Below are 21,946 nucleotides of genomic sequence, written 5' to 3'. Positions count from 1 at the left end.
TCTGGAACTTGAACCCCTCTGTCCCTGGAAACATCCCAAAGCAGGCCCAGCCTGCTATGTTCCTTTGTTGGGGCACAGAGGGAATGGAATCTTATCGATAAGGTGAGAAGAGCTTCAGAGAATACGAAGGACGGGCCCACCCTTTTCCCTCCTCCCTCCAAACACCTCAGGCTAAAAGGGGAGGGAAAAAAAGGCACCAACAAAGAGTTTAAGACAATTCCCAGCTTTTTCAAATATGAAGCATTTTTTAACCAATTCGTTTTTTTAATTCTTAAATTCTTGACATTACAGAACTAAACTGAAATTTATTAACATTCCACTCTTACATTTCTTATCGACAAACAGAAATAAAATTCATGAGCCAAAAAACCCAAAACAAAACTAAAAACAGGGAAAAGCTTATAAAACTAAATATGGATCCCAGCATTAACAGCTGAACAGAGAATGTGATTTTTAAACTCTTAGCGGATGATAAAGTTGTGTAGAAACTGAACACTTACAAATTATTTAAAACCTGGAATCACTGACCAGAAATTACACAGTTGGATCATGGGAAAACAGCAGAAAGGGGTTATTGAGGGAACCTACACTGTTCTAGCTGCACCCCATGCCCTTCTCAGAGGAAAGCCTGGCATTGATTAGATACTGGGCCAGACTAATACTGGCAGCAGAGCCAGTGATAGTAACCTGCCTACCAGAGGAGCCTTCCACTGGGTTGGCAATTTTAATCTGGGCCCCGGACATCTGGCGGATCTCATTAATGTTGGCGCCTTGGCGCCCGATTATGCAGCCAATTAAGTTATTTGGAATGGTGAGTTCATGGGTGGTTTGAGTAGATGCATCCAAACTTGCCCAATAGCCTTTCACCTCTGGAGAGCTGGAGTCAATTCCGGCGAATCCGGTCCCGCCGTGCATCATGGCAAAGTGAGACTGTTGTCTTGCCACCTGGTTCAGCTTGGCCAGATCGAGCGGAGAAATGGTGTGTTGTCCTTGAATCGAGTAGGCATCTAGAGGTGGTCCCTCCAGGTCATGGGTGGCATGGGGGTAGCCCGCAGCGTCGCTGCACCGATCTTGGCCGCCCGCGCAGATGACTGGGGAGCTGGCCGGCATGGGCTGGTACGGAATGGTCATGACTCTCCCTTGCGGAGACTGGGAGAGCGTCTCCAGCATGACCAGGCAGATCTGCTTGACACACTCGGTGACAGACTGCGGCACGCCAGCGATGGTGATGGCCCGCTCGGTGGAGTTGGGCAGCATATCCCCCGCCACCTGGACCTGCGCCCCCGTACTCTCGCGGATCTCTTTGATCTTACACCCGCCTTTCCCAATCAGGGAGCCGCACTGGGTGGCCGGCACCACCAGCCTCAGGGTGACCGGGGGCCTGCTGGCCGCGGTGCTGTTGGTCATGGAGCTGTTGATATCTTCCTCCAGCTTGTCGATGATCATAGCGAAAGCCTTAAAGATGGCATTGGTGGGGCCGGTCAGAGTGATGATTCTCTCTGGACAATTCCCCTCCGAGATGTTGATCCGCGCGCCACTCTCCTCGCGGATCCTCTTAACCGACTCCCCTTTCTTCCCAATGATGCTTCCTACTTCCTTTCCGTGCATAAGAAGCCGAATGGTGAGAGTCACATTTAGTCCACTTTCAGTCACACCGGCATCCATGGCGAGCGGCGGGCGGCGTTCGGGGGAGTTGGGCTCGTTACGTGGTCAAGTCTTTCGCGGCTGGCGGGGGGAGGGGAGGTGTAGGCCCAAAACTGCCGGCGCGAGGCGAGCGAGGGCCGCGGGAGCGAGCGGGAGCGGGCGGGAGGCCGCAGCGTAGTCGCAGGGGCGGGCGGCGGCGGCGGAGGGGGCGAGCGGGGCCGGGAGCGGCGGGCGGGCGGGTGGGCGAGGGCGCGGCGGTGGCGACTCCGGCGGCAGCCTCGGCGGTCTGGGCGGGGCGGGAAGCCCGCTTTCAACCCCGCGTACCCTCTGACCCCGGAAGTGCTTGCTGCTCAGGACCCCTTGAAAAAAAATGAGGACCCGTCTTTTTTAGGTCACAAGATTGCGCCAACCCTCACATGGTCCTTTAAAAAAAACCCTTCTGACACTGCAGTAGTGAAAATCAAGCGCATTATGGGCGGAAACTGTGAGTCCGGCAAAGTTTTAAAATGATTACGTATTTTATTAACTCTAACGGCACTGGCGGATGACTAAATATACTAGTGTTGTGTATGAGGGACAGACATTATTTTCCTGCCCTACATGAGGGGGGGTTTTGCGAGGAACGACACGGGCAGCCCAGGCGGAAACTGCAGGCACAAGCCGGGACGCCGCGGGTTTAAAACGTGCGCGCGAGGTGACCAGGGCGCGTGCGCGAGGGTGTGGGGGGATGGGAGGGGCAGACGCCGTCTTCCGGCGGGGGAGGGGCGGCGAGGCGAGGCCTGCGGAGCGGGTGCGCGCGGGCGGGCACGTGGGGCTTTTTCGTCCCCGGCGTCCGGTCGCGCTGCATCGACCCCCACCCCGGCCCCTGCCCCCCGGCGGCGGCCGGTGGGCAGAAAGACCGAAACCCACTCATGGCCGCCTCTGGAATCGCGGCTCTGCTGTTTGCGGGGCGTGCTAGAAACGTGGTCCTTGAAAGAATGGCGTCCATTTACATAATGCTTTGTTTGCGTTTCGCAAGTTTTTTTCGGTTAAAGCCACAGAAACCCCACCTCCTGCCCTTGTGTCGTTTCCACCGCGGCACCCTTTTCCGACATTAGAAACAATAGTGTGCGCCTGTGGAGGCCTTGTTTATTCAGAGGCTGCCGGCCAGGGCTTCAGGACGTTTCTGCGGCTTTTACTGCGCGGCCTGGGCTCCCGCGGCTGCCTTTCGGGCCCATGGGCGCAGCCACCGCACCCGACTCTCCGGGGGCGGCCCCGTCAGGGCCCGCCATCTTGGAAGGCCTTTTTTGCAGGTTCCTCCCGCTGAGGAAGTGTCGTTTAAGACGCTGGCATACGAGTTGTGATTTCTGCCCTTTCCCCTTCCTCCCTGGGCTAAGCCAGACCAGAAAGGGCCCCGTGCGCAACGTGCTTCAGAATGCCTCAGGGAAAGCGGCTAACGTGGCGCTACTCCGCCTCCCCTGTTCCTTCCCCGTGGGGCGGCCGCCATGTTGCCCGAACACAAAATGGCGACACGTGGCTAGCATCCGTCGTCAACGAGAAATTGGGGTTGGCCCGAAAGCTCTAGAATGTACCCCCGTTCCTCCCTGGGGCCTTTCCCGCCCCGCGAGTTTTATGACCTAGAAAACCCCACAGGCTGGTCTGAAGGTCGGAAGCCTAATTTTAACGCGTTTTCCTTCCTTTAATTTGAAACGGGAACGCGAATAACTAAAATGTAGGCACAATATTTAATCTCTCGCCTTTTGAAAGCTTAACGATGAATAATAGGGGGCAGTATCAAGGGATAATTTGGGTCCCCACAGTACCAAAGCATTTAGAAACCTGCTTAATTCAAGGAAGGGGATAAATAACTGCTCTTCTAGACTGCCTAGCATGGGCCGTTGTGCTGGAGAGAACGAGAAATACGAAGAGACCAGAATGCCTCTGACTTTTTCATAGGACGGTTGGCCGGTGAATCTTACTAATAGTTTACCACAATTCAGTGTTCACTCTTAGTCTAGAAGGGACAGGCGTTTACTGTGCATTGGCCAGTGCCAGCACATCCGATGCAAGGCATTTCACCGTATTCTATCTTTAATTTTTACCATGATCCTCTGAGGTAGGTGTTCTTATCTCTCTCTCTTTTTTAAACAGAGGAAGACACTTAAAGATGAAGTGCCTAATTCAAGGTCATACAATGTCGGGGATGGACCTCCAGATTTCCTTACTGGTGAGCACATTTTCCAGATTTTTCTGTAAATCAGGGTTTTGGAATTTAAATGCTATTTTAAACGTTTAGGTGAGCTTGTCATTTAAATGAGCCCTTGAGGTAACCTTTGTTGTGTAGTCAGCCCCCTTTTGTGTCTGTTTGGCTACTCCCAGCTTTTCCTGATAAGAGCTACACCTGTAACAGGCAGGCGGGCTGAAATGCTGTCTTATGCAGTGTCTGATGAGGATAGGGAGGGGGAAATGATTCAGCCCGCTCAGAGGCTCAGGTATCTGTTGGTCTGGCCTTGTCTGTGGTACATTTGAGTCTACCTGGCTCTGGGGGAGCAAACACTTTTCTGTATGACTCACTTGCTTCCCTCAGCTCCCCATGAGCTTGACTCTTGCCTCCCCGACCCCAGCACCCCAACCAGGTAAAAATAAATTCACTCTGGCACGAAGCCTCCGTTTCTCTGCAGAAATTGACAGAGCATGACAGAGTGTTAGGTCAGTCCATGGCCTCTTCAGTTGAGTGCAATAGGTAGCTAGTGGGCCAAGCAACAGATGGGTGCCTGAGCAGGGCTCTGATTGTGCGGATATGAGAGGCAAAGAGAAAGGCTTTGCTTTTAACTTGGCGTTACTATCAGATATATTTTCCAGAGTAGTTTCATGTAGGCTTATATAACTCTACAAACACATTTAATAGGTACATAACAGCAACGATGACAGTTACAGTACTAGGTGCTTACTGTATGCTAGGCATTGTTCTAAGCCTTATTTTATGTCTTCAATGTCTCACATTTTTAAAGAAAACACTGTAAGAAACAAATTTTACATTTTGACTTAAGACATTTTTGCACACACATATAACAAAATTTTTGCAAAACAATACTTGTTGCTACATGCAGTATACTTGGGTAATTTCTATTCTTTATATATAAAAAGGACATGCTTTTATGAAGTGATTAAAAACCCATTAGTAAGTTGTGATTTAATCCTCACAAAACCTCCTGAAATGGGTGGTACAGAGGTACAGATTGGTGAAGGAATTTATCCAAGGTCACACAGCTATTAAGTGGTAAAGCAAGGATTTGAATTTAGGCAATCTGAGTCCAGAGACTCCATACTTAACCACTAAACTGGATGTGGTCTCTGCAAAAGGTCCTGTCTCATAGGGAGACAGAATAGATGAGAGAATTAAAAATATTACCAAGTGTTAGAAACTCAGGTGACAACAAAAGGACTAAATTGCATATAATCAAGGAATATTCAACCAAAGCCTTCTGGTCTTGTAAATCTAACATTTCTCTTCCCTAGAGAAAATTTTATCCATCAGGTCTTTCTTCCCAAGTCTACCTACTGAAATATTTCCATCATTTCCTGTTATGTACTCCTGGGACTAAGTGCACCTCCTCAGAGAAGCCTTCCCTTTCCCAACTTCCCCAGCTCTTAGCCTCCCTCCTTCCCCCAGAGTCTTATAGTTTCTCCCTTCGGGAGCCCACATTTGGCCGTTGGTTAAATTGTAATGTGTCTTGGGGTTGATAACATGTCATATAGGAACCTTGGGTGATGCTGTGATCTGGCAAAGAGGTCACTGGAACTTGGAATCTGTGGCTCTGGGCCCTAGTCCTAGCTCTGCCGCTGACTAGCTCGAGACTTCTACAACTCTTGTGTCAGGGTTTCAGTTCTCCCTTTTATAAAGCAAGAGATTAAATGATCTCTAAGGGTCTTTCTACTTATGTTCAGGGAATGATGATATTTGATGACCTTGGTTATTTATCCTTGGGGGGCGGGAGGTTTATGTAAATATTTTCTGCACTTTTGGTAAAATCTCCACTCCCTTCCTCAGACCTGCATTATCTTGTGGATACCTGAGTGAATTACACACCACCCATTTTATAGATGAAGCCACTGACACATGGAGCAACTGACTGAGTAGTCGCTGCCCCACCCCTGGAGCTTCACACATGACTCGTCTCCTCTCACTCAGTGACCACAGGTTGGTTGAGGGGTTTAACAAGGCTAAGAAGGTGAGTCAGGTTTAGACTTTGGAAGTTGAACCACAGGATTTATGCTACATTCAGAGGAATGATTGTTGCTTCCTCTTAATGTTAAGTGGGTATGTCACGTAAAACTTTTCAAAGTGGTTTCGTGTTACTCGTTTAATCATCACAGACAACTTTGCCGGTAGGGTCTTATTATGCCCATTTTACAGAAGAGCCATTTTGGGATTAGAGGAGTGAAGTGACTTGCTCAAGGTTACACAGCCTGTTAGAACCTGAGCTGAGCCTCTTGACTCCTAGTTATGGATTATACCTTTCCATGGCTTCTGATGCTTGTCATATGGACTTTGATGTGTAGGATAGCTTTACCTTAAACTCAAAAGGCTTTCTAGCCAGTCATTATTTTTCTGTCCCCAAAGAGCCAATGCATTTACCTTAAGTTTCTAACTCTTGTTTTAGAAAATCTCTTCCCTTTTTTCCCTGATGTTTACATTTATGAGTTTGGAAGGGGTGAGAAAGATTCCTCAATAAGACTCTTAAGTTCTCTGGGAGCAGGGACCACATTTATTTTCTCTAACCTACCTGGTTCAGCAAGCATACTATGGTTATTTAATTTTTTTATTTTTAATTTTTATTTATTTTTTGAGACAAGCTCTTGCTCTGTCACCCAGGCTGGAGTGTAGTGGCTCCATCATAGCTCACTTCCACCTCTGTCCCCCGGGCTGAAGCAAAGCAATCCTCCTACCTCGACCTCCTCAGTAACTGGGACTACAGGTGTGTACCCACCATGCCAGCTAATTTTTAAATTACATTACATTACATTACATTAATTTATGTATTTATTTATTTTTGAGACGGAGTTTTGCTCTTGTTGCCCAGGCTGGAGTGCAGTGGCACGATCCTGGCTCACTGCAATCTCTGCCTCCCAGGTTCAAGCGATTCTCCTGCGTCAGCCTCTTGAGTAGCTGGGATTACAGGCATGTACCTCCATGCCCGGCTAATTTTGTATTTTTAGTAGAGACAGGGTTTCTCCTTGTTGGTCAGGCTGGCCTCGAACTCCTGACCTCAGGTGATCCACCCACCTCGGCCTCCCAAAGTTTTGGGATTATAGGCATGAGCCACCACGCCCGGCTTAATTTTTTAATTTTTATTTTTAGTAGAGGTCTTGCCATGTTGCTCAGGTTGGCTTTGAATTCCTGAGCTCAAGTGATACTTCTACCTCAGCCTCCCAAAGTCCTGGGATTTCCTGTGTGAGTCACCATGCCTGGCCTATAGCTATTTAAAGTTGCCGTACTGGTCCGTACTGGCTAAGTGCTGTGGATGAGGTGGTGAGGTAGACTGCCTGAGGTCAGGAGTTCAAGACCAGCGTGGCCAACATGGCAAAACCGTGTCTCTACTAAAATACAGAAAAAAAAAAATTAGCTGGGTGTGGTGGTATGTGCCTGTAATCCCAGCTACTTGGGAGGCTGAGGCATGTGAATGTGAACCTGGGAGGTAGAGGTTGCAGTGAGCTGAGATGGTGTCACTGTACTCCAGCCTGGGCAAAGAGTGAGACTCTCAAAAAAAAAAAAAAAAAAAATTTGCCCTACTAACATGTAGCTCTTTTTTTTGTTTTAAGTGGTTTCCTTTTCTGTCCCCCTTAAGATTTATCTTTCTATTTCTTTTTTTTTTTTTTAAGTAGTAGTAGTCTGGACACGGTGGTTCACACCTATAATCGCAGCATTTTGGGAGGCTGAGGCAGGAGGATCACTTGAGTCCAGGTGTTGGAGACCAGCCTGGGCAACATGGTGAGACCCTGTCTCTACAAAAAAATAAAAAAATTAATTGGGTGTGGTTGTGTGCATCTGTGGTCCCAGCTACTTGCAAGGCTGAAGTGGGAGAATCACTTGAGCCTACGAGTCAGAGGCTGCAGTGAGCCATGATCATGTAGCTGCACTCCAGTCTGAACAACAGAGTGAGACCCTATCTAAAAAAAAGAAAATAAGAGTAAATTGAGAAAGCCTTTACCCTGTTACTTTCTAGGTTACTACAGCTAAAAATACATCTTATTAAAAATTTTTTTTTTTTGAAACAGAGTCTCACTCTGTCTCCCAGGCTGGAGTGCAGTGGCCGAATCTCAGCTCACTGCAAGCTCCGCCTCCCGGGTTTACGCCATTCTCCCGCCTCAGCCTCCCGAGTAGCTGGGACTACAGGTGCCCGCCACCTCGCCTGGCTAGTTTTTTGTATTTTTAGTAGAGACGGGGTTTCACGGTGTTCGCCATGATGATCTTGATCTCCTGACCTCGTGATCCGCCCGTCTCGGCCTCCCAAAGTGCTGGGAGCTGGGATTACAGGCTTGAGCCACCGCGTCCGGCCAGTTTTTTGTATTTTTTTAAGTAGATACGGGGTTTCACCGTGTTAGCCAGGATGGTCTCGATCGCCTGACCTCGTGATCCGCCTGTCTTGGCCTCCCAAAGTGCTGGGATTACAGGCTTGAGCCACTGCGCCCGGCCTTTTTTTTTTTTTTTTTTTTTTTGAGAGGGAGTCCTGCTCTGTCGCCCAGGCTGGAATGCAGTGGTGCGATCTCGGCTCACTGCAAGCTCCGCCTCCCGGGTTCACGCCATTCTCCTGCCTCAGCCTCCCGAGTACCTGGGACTACAGGCGCCCACCACCGTGCCTGGCTAATTTTTTGAAGTTTTAGTAGAGACAGGGTTTCACTGTGTTAGGATGGTCTTGATCTCCTGACATCAGGATCTGCCCGCCTCGGCCTCCCAAAGTGCTGGGATTACAGGCATGAGCCACCGTGCTTGGCCCTTTTTTGTTTTTTTTTTTAAGGCAGAGTCTCGCTCTGTTGCCAGGATGGAGTGCAGTGACGCAGTCTTGGCTCACTGCAGCCTCTGCTTCCCGGGTTCAAGTGATTCTCCTGCCTCATCCTCCCAAGTAGCGGGACTACAGGTTTGTGCCATCACGCCTGGCTAATTTTTATATTTTTAGTAGAGATGGGGTTTCACCGTGTTAGCCAGGATGGAAAATTTTTTTATATGGAAAGGAGTGCTTTATTTCTCATAAGTAAATGCCAGGCTGGGAAGTGTAGCCTCCAGCTAGAAGCCAGAAACAGGCACTTCCAAGCAATATGTCTTACCCATTTTGTAGATAGTAACAGTTTGACCTCATGTGCTGGTGACCCTGCACTGCTGTTAGGAGATCACTTCTTGGTTCTCTGAGAAATGTAAGAAATGTGTTCGGGTTGGTATAGCTGGGTGTGGTGGTTCACACCTGTAATCCCTGCACTTTCGGCAGCTGAGGCAGGAGAATTGTTTGAGCCTATGAATTCAAGACCAGCCTCGGCAACATAGGGAGACCCTGTGTCTACCAAAATAATTATCCCAGCTACTGGGCAGGTTGAGGCAAGGAGTTTCCAACTAGCAGACTGCGAGGTAGAGGACAGGGAAGGGTATTCCAGGCAGAGGAAACAAAGGCCTGAAGTCAAAGAGAGCACAGTCCATTCAGAAGTTGTAGTCATTTCAGGAAGATATGAATGAAGGATGTTTACATTATCCAGTTTTTGGTGATTATTGTTTTGCTACTTCAGTAGTGTAGATTATTGAGATTTGACTATACTTGCTAGAGCACAGAAAATTAAAGGCCTTATTTTATAGCAATAATTCTCTTTTAAGGCGAAGACATCAGAAATTATACTTACGGTCTAGAAATTCTCTTTTTTTTTTTTCCTGAGACAGTGTCTTGCTCTGTCACCCAGGTTGGAGTGCAGTGGCAAGATCTTGACTCACTGCCAGCTCCGCCTCCTGGGCTCATGCCATTCTCCTGCGTCAGCCTCCTGAGTAGCTGGGACTACAGGCATCCACCACCACGCCCAGCTAATGTTTTGTATTTTTAGTAGAGACAAGGTTTCACTGTGTTAGCTAGGATGGTCTCGATCTGACCTCGTGATCCGCCCGCCTGGGCCTCCCAAAGTGCTGAGATTACAGGTGTGAGCCACCATGCCCGGCCATCTATCTAGAGCTTCTAAGGAGAAAATGTAAATTAAACCTAACCTTTGAGTTAGCAAATGATGGATAACTCCCTGTCCCATAAAAGAAAGAAGGGGTAGGCCGAGCACCGTGGCTCATGCCTGTAATCCTAGCACTTTGGGAGGCCAAAGTGGGCAGATCACCTGAGGTCAGGAGTTCAAGATCAGCCTGGCCAACATGGTGAAACTCCATCTCTACTAAAAATACAAAAATTATCTGGGTGTGGTGGCACATGCCTGTAATCCCAGCTACTTAGGGGGCTGAGGCAGAACAGTCCTTGAACCTGGAAGGCAGAGGTTGATCATGCCATTGCACTCCAGCCTAGGCAAAAGAGTGAAACTCTGTCTCAAAAAAAAAAAAAAAAAAAAAAAAAAAGGGCAGGGCACAGTGCACAGTCTACTCCTCCTTTCTCATCTAACTTTTGAATCTCACTATGTTTTGCTTTGTTTTTGAGGAGGGGTATGTGTGGAAATTTAGGGTCTTTGTTAAGCTGGTTAGGAGGTTTGAGTTAGGGAGGAGACAAAGGAGTTCAAGAATGATTGCTACTTTATGCAGAACAACAAAAAAAAAATATATTTAAGTAACTTGTTTCTCTGATCCCACTTACTAAGCACAAGCAAGACTTAGGGATTTTGTTTCAGAGAGTTACTTCAACCAGACAAAGCATTTGTTCAACATTATTCACTGTGTAATATTTGTTGCGTCCCGATTAAGAGCATTGATTTTTGCTTTTTGTATTTCTGAGACACGGATATAGCTGAATTAATAGAAACCTTCTGTGTGTTCGTTGGATAGTACTGGGATTTTTATGTGGATTAAAAGAGAAGAAAAGTGTTATGTGTGGAATAGGAAAGAACAAGCTTAGAAAATGTATGTAGAGTTAGTGGTCATTTCTCACCCATTTTTATTCTTGATGTCTCAGTAGCATTTGACAGTCTGTTGCGCCCTAGCTTCACTTGTCTTCCAGGATGTCACTCCCTTGTTGCTGTTCCTGCCTCACTGGTTCCTCCTTCTCAACTTTTTTTTTTTCTTGTTCTTCATCTCCTTAGCCTCCATTTATGGAGTACTCAGAGCAATCCTTGGATCCCTTCTCTGTCTACACTCTTTTCCTAGGTGCTCTCTTTCAAGACTTTATTTTTTAGAGACAGATTCTAACTCTGTTGCCCAGGCTGGAGTGCAGTGGTATGATCATAGTTGACTGTAGCCTTTGATTCCTGGTCTCAAGAAATCCTTCCACCCCTCCTCAGTCGCTAGTACTACAGGTACCCATCACCATGCCTGGCTAATTTATTATTTTTTTGTAGAGACGGGGTCTCACTATGTTGCTCAGGCTGGACTTGATTAAGACTTTAAATGCCATTATTCCCTGACAATTCGTGAGTTTACATTATTAGCTTCAATGTCTTTCCCTGAACTCAAGACTTATATCCAGCTATTCACTGGATATCTCCACTTGGATGTCTAATAGTCTATTGAACTTATTAAAAAACTTCAGAACATCTCCTCTCAAATCTGCATCTCTGGAAGATCCTCCCCATCTCAGAGTTGCTATTCATCTGTGTATTGAATATATAGAGAGTCTCCCTTAACTCTTGTTTTTTCATTCTCCTCATCCATTTCACCAGCAGGTCCTGTCAACTTCACCTTAAAATATATCCAGTATTTAAACACTTCCCACCACCTGCCCTACTGCTACTGGAATAGCTTCATAAATGATCTTCCTCCTTTTGCTCTTTGCCCCCTAAATCTAATTTTAACAGTGACCAGAATAATTCTTTTAAGTATATATCAGATCAAGTCACTGCTTTGCTGAAAACTGTCACCTGGGTGCCCAGATTAAAATCCCACCTGGATTAAAAGGTAGTGTCCCTATCATGGTCTATAAGACCATACAGGATCTACACTACTGTTTCCCAGTGCTCTGACTTCATACCACTTCCCCTTGTGCTATAGCCACACTGGTCTCCTTTGCAGTTCTCCAGCATGCCATGCCTTGGGGCCTTTGTAGTTGTTTTTTCTGCCAGGAACATCATTTTTCCAGATGTCAGTGTGGCCTTCTCCCTTATCTCCTTCAGGTTTCTGCTCAACTGTCATTTAATCAGTGAAATATACTTTAACTGCCTTATTTAAAATAAAAGCTATCTGTCTACATTCTGCTTTCTCTGCTCCCCTTCCCTGTTTTACTTTTCTGCATAGTGCTTGCTATTTGACATGCTGTTCATTCATTCATTGTTCATTATTTAGCAAATACTTATTGAGTGCTGTCTGCTGCGTGCCAGGCATTGTGTTCTAGGGACTTTCTACCATAGTTTATTACATGTCACCACCCACTAGAATGTAAATTTCATGATGGTTAGGACTTTGTTTTGCTCATTGCGATAGCCCTACTCCTAGAACAGTGTCTTTGACATAGGAGCTGAATGAATAAATTTATTTAATTTTTTTTTTTTGAGACGGAGTCTCGTTCTGTCCCCCAGGCTGGAGTGCAGTGGCGCGATCTCGGTTCACTGCCACTTCCACCTCCTAGGTTCAAGTGATTCTCCTGCCTCAGCCTCCTGAGTAGCTGGGATTACAGGCATGTGCCACCACGCCTGGCTAATTTTTGTATTTTTAATAGAGGTGGGGTTTCACTATGTTGGTCAGGCTGGTCTCAAACTCCTGACCTCGTGATCCTCCCACCTCGGCCTCCCAAACTGCTGGGATTACAGGTGTGAGCCACCGCGCTCGGCTAATTTATTTAATTTTTATTTTTTATTTTTTGAGACAGAGTTTCACTCTTGTTGCCCAGGCTGGAGTGCAATGGCGTCATCTCAGCTCACTGCAACCTCTGCCTCCTGGCTTCAAGTGAGTCTCCTGCCTCAGCCTCCCATGTAGCTGGGACAACAGGCAGACACCACCATGCCTAGCTAATATTTTGTATTTTTAGTAGTAGAGACGGGGTTTCATCACGTTGGCCAGGCTGGTCTCGAACTGCTGACCTTGGGTGATCTGCCCTCCTCGGTCTCCCCAAGTGCTGGAATTACAGGCGTGAGCCACTGTGCCCGGCTGACAGTTTCTTTTTAAAGTAAATACTATTTATCTCTGCTTTATTTTGAAGAACAAAAAAAAGTTTTATAGTAAGTGTATGGTTTTTTTTTCCAACGAGAGTAATAAAGGTTTTATTTTTAAAAACAAAGACTTTAGAATATTGCTTTTTATAGAGTAACATGTTTCTAATAAATATTTCCCTTTTTCTCCATCCAGTTACTTATCCTGTATTACATCAGGGAAATGAAACAAAAAGACTATAGCCCCACTCCCAGCTACTCAGTGGGGTGGTAGCTAGGTAAGAAAACAACCCTTTCCTTTTAGATGAAATTGGAACTTAGGAGGTAGTAGTCTTTGGGAGAGGCTTAAAGGGATTGATAATGATGATAAAAAATAATGGTAATGGCCATTTTTGATGAACCAGGCACTGTGCTAAGCACTTTATATTGGTTGCCATCTTCTAACAACCATATGATTGTTGTACTATGAGAAGTAGAGCCAGTGTAGTAGGAGTAAGGAGCATAGACTTTGGAGTCGGACCTCCTGCTTTGACACCTAAGTTTTGCCAGTAACTGATTGTGTGGCCTTGAACAAGAAAACTATGCCTCATTTGTACAGATAGTCCTTGACTTATAGTGTTTCGACTTAACAATTTTCAACTTTACGATGGTGCAAAAGCCATATACATTGATTAGAAACTGCACTTGAAATTCTGAATTTTGATCTTTTCCTGGCCTAGTGACACATGGTATGATATGTTGTCATGATGCTGGGCTGCAGCAACAAGCTGCAGCTCCCAGTCAGCCATGCAATCATGAAGGCAACCAATACTGCACACCGTACTGTGTTTAATAAATTACATGAGACATTTAGGTTTATAATAGGCATTGTATTAGATAATTTTGCCGAGCTAGAGGCTAATGAATGTAAGTGTTCTGAGCATATTTAAGATAGACTCGGCTAAGCTATGATGTTTGGTAGGCTAAGTATATTAATTGTGTTTTTGACTTATGGTATTCAGGATGTAACTCATCATAAGTCAAGGAGCATCTGTATCTGTACAGTGAGGATAATGATAATACCTACCTCCTAAGATGGTGGTGACAGTTAAATGACATAAACTATGTAAAGTGCTTAGCATAGTGCTTGGCACATAGAAAGTGCTTACCAAATGTCAGCTGTTACCATAAAAATTAAAATAGTTGTTATTCTCATTTAAAAGATGGATGAACAAAGGCTTAGAGAAATAAGGTAAATAAAGTAATTTACCTAAGTCACACAGCATATAAATGATGGAACTAGTTTGCATCCAGGCAATCAAACTCCGGAGATTTTGCTATTAACCATTACACTGCATCCCCTTAGTAGGTTGAGAGGAAGACTGGGCAAAAACTGCATCTCGTCAAACTTGAGTGTAGGGGTAAAGGTCAGGCTTGAGTTCTGACTTACCTAACCTGCGTTGTGATCTTAAGGATCTTATCAGTGTAGCATGTGCCTTGATTATTCTTTGAATTGATTCTTCCCTAGATCCAAAGACATGAATGATAGGTTAGTTATATTCTCCTGCTGAGGGTTTGGGTGTTTTCTGGGCCAGGAAATGGAGCTTAACAAACACCTATGTCTCAGTGCTTTTTGGACCAGAAGTAAGAGCTTGTCCAGCCTCTGTTGCTATTATGCTTGTTTATTTTCTCACATGACTGGTAATGATGAGAAGTAGAACAGCGTACACATTGAGAATTCTCTTTTAGTTTTTTTTCTTTGAGACGGAGTTTCGCTCTTGTTGCCCAGGCTGGAGTGCAGTGGCGTGATATCGGCTCACCGCAACCTCCGCCTCCCAGGTTCAGGCAATTCTCCTGCCTCAGCATCCCAAGTAGCTGAGATTACAGGCATGTGACACCATGCCCGGCTAATTTTGTGTTTTTACTAGAGACGGGGGTTTCTCGATGTGCCTCAGGCCAGTCTTGAACTCCCGGCCTCAGGTGATTTGCCTGCCTCAGCCTCCCAAAGTGCTGGGATTACAGGCATTGAGCCACTGTGCCCGGCCACACATTGAGAATTTTCTACATGCTGTGTACTCTACACGAATTATCTCATTTAATCCCTAAAAATAACCTCATGGTGACTCTTATCCCTGTTTTATAGAGTTGAAGAGAGGTTAGAAAACTTGCTTCAAGTTGCGCAGTTAATAAGTAGTAGAGCAGGGATTTAAATAAGGCAGTCCGTCCTGAGTTCATGCTTGCGTTTTTTTTGTTAAGATGGAGTCTTGCTCTGTGGCCAGGCTGGAGTGCAGTGGTGCAATCTTGACTCACCGCAACCACCTCCGTCTCCTGGGTTCAAGCGATTGTCCTGCCTCAGTCTCCTATGTAGCTGGGACTACAGGCACGTGCCAGCATGCCCAGCTAATTTTTGTATTTTTTAGTAGAGATGGGGCTTCACCATGTTGGCCAGGATGCTCGATCTCTCGACCTCGTGATCCGCCCCCCTCCGCCTCCCAAAGTGCTAGGATTACAGGCGAGAGGCACTGCGTCCAGCCCCGAGTTCATGCTCTAACCTCTGCACTCTATTGCCTGTAGTCTTTTCTTACCTCTGTTAAGTAGATAGTATGGACTGTGTGGTTTAAGAGTAGTAGGGCCAGTTCTGTTTCTCTCATACGAAAACTGGGAAGATTTTGACCACTGGACTAGGAATAACGAGGACTGTGATCTTGTCTTGCCCCTGCCACCAACTTGCCATATTTAGGATTTCACTTTTTTTAGTTTTATGGTGCTAATTTATTAAACAAAGGGGTTGCGACCAGGTGCGGTAGCTCATGCCTGTAATCCCAGTACTTTGGGAGGCTGAGGTGGGTGGATCACGAAGTCAGAAGTTTCAGACCAGCCTGGCCAATATGGTGAAACCCTATCTCTACTAAAAATACAAAAAAAAGGCCAGGTATGGTGGCGTGTGCCTGTAGTTCCAGCTACTCAGGACACTGAGGCAGGAGAATCACGTGAAACCAGGAGGTGGAGGTTGCAGTGAGTCAAGATTGTGCCATTGCACTCCAGCCTGGGCGACAGAGCAAGACTCTGTCACCAAAAAAAACAAAAACAAAAAACAAAAACAAAGCGGTTGCTCTAGATGGCCTCTGAGGTCTCTTTGAACTCTGATGTCCTATAATTGATCATAGGAAGTAAGAGTAACACGTGCTTAGCTCCTTGAGTTTGGGGCAGTGGTATTTGTAAGTTCTTTTTTTTTTTTTGAGACAGAGTTTCTGTCACCCAGGCTGGAGTGCAGTGGCACGATCTCGGCTCACTGCAAGCTCCACCTCCTGGGTTCACGCCATTCTGCCTTAGCCTCCTGAGTAGCTGGGTCTACAGGTGCCCACCACCACGCCCGGCTAATTTTTTTGTATTTTTAGTAGAGACGGGGTTTCACCGTGTTAGCCAGGATGGTCTTGATCTCCTGACCTCGTGATCCGCCTGTCTCAGCCTCCCAGAGTGCTGGAATTACAGGCGTGAGTCACCATGCCCAGCTGTGAGTTCTTAGAGAGTCTGCCTTGTGCAGGGAAGATGCCAGATTCTAGGGCAAGGGATGAACCGTCTCCCTGAAGAAGGTAGATCTAGGTTCTTTTTTGAGGCTGGTTGCCAAGGGAACCCAGCCTCTGGCCAGCAACAGCCAGGAATGCTTTGTTTGAGGCTTGGGTACACATAATGAAAACAAGCCGCACATTTAGGTTTCATTCCTTGCCTTTCTGCCATTTCCACCTTTCCTTTTTAAGCTGCTAGTTTTAAACACATTCATGTGTCAGACACTGTTTTAAGTACTTAAATATCGTATCATTTAATCTTCACAATAATCTTACGAAATAGGTACTTCTATTCTAAACTAGAGGCAAGTAGAGTTAAGTAATTTGTCCAGATTTACTCAAGAGAGAGTAGTATCAAACCTGTACTTTTAGCTACTAAGTTGTACTACCCGGTTGGATCTTTAAATAGAAGGAGGACTTCTTATTTATTAGTGTTTTTTTTTTTTTTAATTTAGAATAAAAACTCTTGGAGCTGAAAAGAGCCTTTGAAGTAATTTAATGCAGTCTTCTTGTCTCCAGCCTGCCATCCAGTTGCAGGAATGCTTTCTATCATTCTCCTGACAAATGATCTTTCAAATTCTCTTTGAATACCTCCATTAATAGGGGAGCTCATCACTTCTTGAGGACATTATTGTTGAAAAGCTCTCATTGGTAGAAATATAATAATACTTTTTTGAGACAGGGTCTTGCTCTGTGTCACAGGCCAGAGTGCAGTGTTGGATTACAGCTCACTGAAGCCTCAACCTCCCTGGCACAAGTGATCCTCCCCCTCAGCTTCTCCCGAGTAGCTGGGAATACAGGCACATGCCACCATGCCCAGCTGTTGTTTTTTTTTTTTTTTCTTTTTTCTTTTTTAGTTGTTTGTAGAGACAGGGTTTCACTATATTGTTCAGACTGGTCTCAAATTCCTGGGGTCAAGTGATCCTTCTGCCTTGTCCTCCTAAAGTGCTGGGATTATAGGCATAAGCCACCATGCCCAGCAAAAATTATTTTTTATTTTATTTTTATTTTATTTTTGAGACAGAATCTCGCTCTGTTACCCAGGATGGAGTGCAGTGGCACAATCTTGGCTCACTGCAACCTCTGCCTCCTGAGTTCAAGTGATTCTCCTGCCTCAGCCTCCCCAGTAGCTGGGAGTACAGGCACCTGACATCATGCCTGGCCAATTTTTTAATTTTCAGTAGGGACAGGGTTTCACCATGTTGACTAGGTTGGTCTCAAACTCCTGACCTCAAGTGATCCTCCCGCCTCTGCCTCCCAAAGTGCTGGGATTACTGGCGTGAGCCACTGTGCCTGGCCACCTGGCCTTTTTCTATTTTTAAGAGAGAGGGTCTTGCTATTTCACCCAGGCCAAAGTGCAGTGGTGTGATCATAGCTTACTGTAGCCTTGAACTCCTGGGCTCAAGTGATCCTCCTGCCTCAGTCTTCTGAGTAGCTGGGACTACCGTGTGCCACCACACCAGGCTAATTCTAAAAATTTTCTGTAGAGGCTAGGTGCAGTGGCTCACGCCTGTAATCCTAGCACTTTGGGAGGCCGAGGTGGGTGGATCACTTGAGTCCAGGAGTCTGAGATCAGACTGGCCAATGTGGCGAAACCCCGTCTCTACTAAAAATAAAAAAGTTCGCTGGGCATGGTGGTTCACATCTGTAATCCTACCTACTTGGGAGGCCGAGACACGAGAATTGCTTGAACCCAGGAGGCAGAGGTAGCAGTGAGCTGAGATCGTGTCACTGCACTCCAGTCTGGGCAACAGAGCGAGACTCTTTCTTATAAAAAGAAAAGAAGAAAAATTTCTTTAGAGACTAGGTCTTGCTATGTTGCCTGGGTTGGTCTTGGACTCCTGACCTCAATCAGTCCTCCTGCCTTGGCTTCCCAAAGTTCCGTGATTACAGACATGAGCCACTGCGCCCTGCTGAAAATTATTTCTTATTTTGAATTGAAATCTAATCGAGACTTCTCATTAATTTTTATTTTTATTTATGTTTGAGACGGAGTCCCACTCTGTCGCCCAGGCTGGAGTGCAGTGGCATGATATTGGCTCACTGCAGCCTCCACCTCCTGGGTTCAAGTTATTCTCCTGCCTTGGCCTCGTGAGTAATTGGGATTACAGGTGTGTGCCACCACGCCTGGCTAATATTTGTATTTTTAGTAGAGACGGGATTTCACCATGTTGGCCAGGCTGGTCCTGAAATCCTCACCTCAGGTGATCCTCCCACCTCAGCCTCCCAAAGTGCTGGGATTACAGGCGTGAACCACTGTGCCTGGCCTAATTTTAGACCAGTACCCCAGAACTATACAGAATAAATGTAATACATCTTCCGCATGCCAACTTGTGAACCTTTGAAGACAGTCTTCCTATGTATAAGACATATTTGCAGTTTATCCTAATATCTAAACTTTCTTTCAATTCAGATCAGTCTGCACAAAAGGAATTTCTACCTCTCCCTACTTTGTAAATGCAGCCTGACAAATTTGTGCTTCACTTAGGATTATTTAGTTAGAAGGTGGGTATGCTGTTCCTTCCTCCTTGAAGAATGAATAAATGTTGACCTAAGTTTACAATTGTCTATGAGTTTGGAGGGTTTAGTCTCCTACTCTTGTAATCATTAGGAGGTCAGGCTGCTGCCCTGCTGCATACACCATCAGAGCTCACAAAATGGCTGGAAGTTTATCCGGGCACTTGACAAACTGCATTTACTTCATCAGGCCACTAGGTGATGAACAACTCACAAACCCAGACTGCCAAGGACTGTGGTATACAGGGCAGTTTCTGCTTATACTTGGAAAGGCCATTCGAAGTTATCTGGTCCAAACTCATTAAAAGGTTTTTGTTGGAGAGGGGAAACATATGTTTTTTATATAGTTTGTCTTTCCTAGCTTTGTTACAGTTAAATATTAATTGGCTGGGACATTTTTTTTTTTTTTTGATACGGAGTCTCACTCTGTCACCCAGGCTGGTGTGCAATGGCACAATCTCGGCTCACTGCAACCTCCGCCTCTTGAGTTCAAGTGATTCTCCTGCCTCAGCCTCCTACAGGCGTGCGCCACCGTGCCCAGCTAATTTTTGTATTTTATTTTTTTAGTAGAGACAGGATTTCGCCATGTTAGGCTGGTCTCGAGCTACTGACTTCGTGATCGTCCACCTTGGCCTTCCAAAGTGGTGGGATTATAGGCGTGAGCCACCGCTCCCAGTCAAGTGGGACATTTCTTCGAGTGATTTTCTTTTTTTGAGACAGAGTCTCGCTCTGTCGCCCAGGCTGGAGTGCAGTGGTGCGATCTCGGCTCACTGCAAGCTCCGCCTCCCGGGTTTATGCCATTCTCCTGCCTCAGCCTCCCGAGTAGCTGGGACTACAGGCGCCCACCACCTCGCCCGGCTAGTTTTTTGTATTTTTTTAGTAGAGACGGGGTTTCACCGTGTTCGCCAGGATGGTCTCGATCTCCTGACCTCGTGATCCGCCCGTCTTGGCCTCCCAAAGTGCTGGGATTACAGGCTTGAGCCACCGCGCCCGGCCGAGTGATTTTCTTAGAAGTGGGGCATGGGTGGTACTTTCATAATCTTTTAATGTCCAATTTCTTTTTAACCTTTGTGTATGAGTGATATTGTGGTTAGGTTTAGAATTCTTGGAATACTGGTCCTAGTCTCGACAGAGTCTAAGTAGCTTTCCAGTGTTTTGAGTTTCTGGTGATACAGATGAGAAGTCCAGTGGGATTTTTTTTCCTTGTAAGTAATAATCTGTTCTCTTGTTCTGGAAGTTTGTGAATTTTTATTTATGCTTAGAGTTTCCTGTGGTATGCTTCCTGTATATCTTTTTTTTTTTTTTTTTGAGATGGAGTCTTGTTCATGTCGCCCAGTCTGGAGTGCAGTGGCACGATCCCAGCTCTTTGCAACCTCTGCCTCCTGGGTTCAAGCGATTCTTCTGCCTCAGCCTCTTGAGTAGCTGGGATTACAGATGCGTGCCACCACGCCTGGCTAATTTTTGTATTTTTAATAGAGATGAGGTTTTGCCATGTTGGCCGGGCTGAGGTGTATGCCTTTTAAAAATAACCCTTTTTGGCACTCGATGAGCCTTTTAGACTTAAGAACTTAAAGTCTTTTTCAGTTCAAGGTTGTTTTATTGCTTCCCTTTCTTTTGTTTCCAGCCTCTTTACTTTATAGATGAGGAAATTGAAATTGAGCTCAGAAAGGTGAAGTGACTTGTTCAAGGTCATATAGCTAGTTAGAGATGAACCTCAAGCAAATAACCTGACTCCTTTGATGAACTAGACTTTTGTGTACTGAATATTGCTCCACTGAGAGGGCCATTATGAACAACTTGGAAACTTTTTAGTGAGACAGGAATTTTGCCAAGGCTTTGTGGGGAGATGAAGAAGGAGGAAGGGATAAAATTCATTATGTGTGGCCCATTTGAAGAGCTAAATAATTCGCACGTTCCCTGTGTCCCAGTTACTGGAGCTACCCCTAAGCTCTAAAATGTAATAAAACCAGGAAGTTGCTTGAGCACTTGGAGAATTAGATTTTTAGTAGTCAGGAGTTGGATAAATGTGGTCATGCCCTATTGTAAATATCAGAAAACATAAATGGCATCTGAAGGCTTGGAGACAGACATCATAAACCATGTCTTATCAGTGGTCTGGTTTCTGTTTTGAGTTCCAACCTGGGACGCTTCTGCTGGGAACCACCTGTTCCTGGCTCTGTTGATCTTTGGATTTCCCCAGCCCTGTAGTCCCTTTCAGTTTTGAAATGAAACCTACTCCAGAGGGCGAGGTCAGGTATGAGGAGGACTTTGACAGCTCACCTTGGGTTGTTTTTTTCCCCAGAGCTGTCTAGTATGTGACTGTGTGAGGTGTCAGAACCAGCAGGCTGTGATATAGATTAATTGATGGTGAATCAGCTGTTGGGTAAGGTCTGGGCTGTGTCATTTTTTGGGTAACCAGGAAAACATGACCAAATACATTGTCTTTCATCTACAGAAAGTTGAAACTTAAGGGTGCAGTCACCAGAAAGCTGCCCATGATCATCTCTGCCTTTGGTTTACTGACAAAGGAAAAGCTTTTTTTTTTTTTTTTTTTTTTGGAGACAGAGTTTTGCTCTTGTTGCTCAGGCTGGAGTACAATGGCAACAATCTCTACTCAACTGCAACCTCCACCTCCTGGGTTCAAGCGATTCTCCTGCCTCAGCCTCCCGAGTAGCTGGGATTACAGGCATGCGCCACCATGACTGGCTAATTTTGTGGTTTTTTTAGTAGAGACGGATTTTCTCCATTTTGGTCGGGTTGGTCTCAAACTCCCGACCTCAGTCAGGTGATCCACCCGCCTCGGCCTCCCGGAGTGTTGGGATTACAGGCATGAGCCACTGTGCCTGGCCGAAGGAAAGGCTTTAATTTGCCTTCATCTTGCCTCATATGTAGATCTTCCTTACCTCCTTTCTATTTACATCTGTAGCTTTGTTCTGCTGCTGTAGCTACAAAACCTTTACATAATGTGCCTTTTGGAATTGCTGCTTTGGAATTGACTC

The 21,946-nt window shown here is 45.8% G+C and overlaps 1 protein-coding gene and 1 long non-coding RNA gene across 5 annotated transcripts in view; one reads left to right on the top strand and one right to left on the bottom strand.

Moving 5' to 3' along the window:
- Window positions 1-213: 213 nt before the first annotated feature.
- On the bottom strand, window positions 214-1,951 carry PCBP1 (poly(rC) binding protein 1). Its single transcript, XM_023224035.2, has one exon. The coding sequence runs from the start codon at window positions 1,663-1,665 to the stop codon at window positions 595-597; it is 1,071 nt and encodes a 356-aa protein (XP_023079803.1). The 5' UTR covers window positions 1,666-1,951; the 3' UTR covers window positions 214-594.
- Window positions 1,952-2,440: 489 nt separating this feature from the next.
- Window positions 2,441-21,946, top strand: part of LOC111550557 — a 113,628-nt gene continuing 94,122 nt past the window's right edge. For 2 of the 4 annotated variants that reach the window (XR_002734099.1, XR_002734098.3), the window contains exons 1-2: window positions 2,441-3,850; window positions 5,675-5,824. This is a non-coding gene — a long non-coding RNA (uncharacterized LOC111550557). The remainder of the gene's footprint in view (window positions 3,851-5,674; window positions 5,825-21,946) is intronic. The other 2 variants (XR_002734100.1, XR_002734096.1) reach the window with 2 other exon arrangements.

The sequence above is a fragment of the Piliocolobus tephrosceles genome, chromosome 15 (genome assembly GCF_002776525.5).
Source record: "Piliocolobus tephrosceles isolate RC106 chromosome 15, ASM277652v3, whole genome shotgun sequence".
Classification (NCBI taxonomy): Eukaryota; Metazoa; Chordata; class Mammalia; order Primates; family Cercopithecidae; genus Piliocolobus; species Piliocolobus tephrosceles.
The sequence above is the reverse complement of the archived record's forward strand: the minus strand, read 5'-3'. Positions and strand labels throughout refer to the sequence as shown.

Excerpts from the sequence above, each read along its gene's own strand:
- PCBP1 (XM_023224035.2), bottom strand. The coding sequence starts at position 1,665 with ATGGATGCCGGTGTGACTGAAAGTGGACTAAATGTGACTCTCACCATT.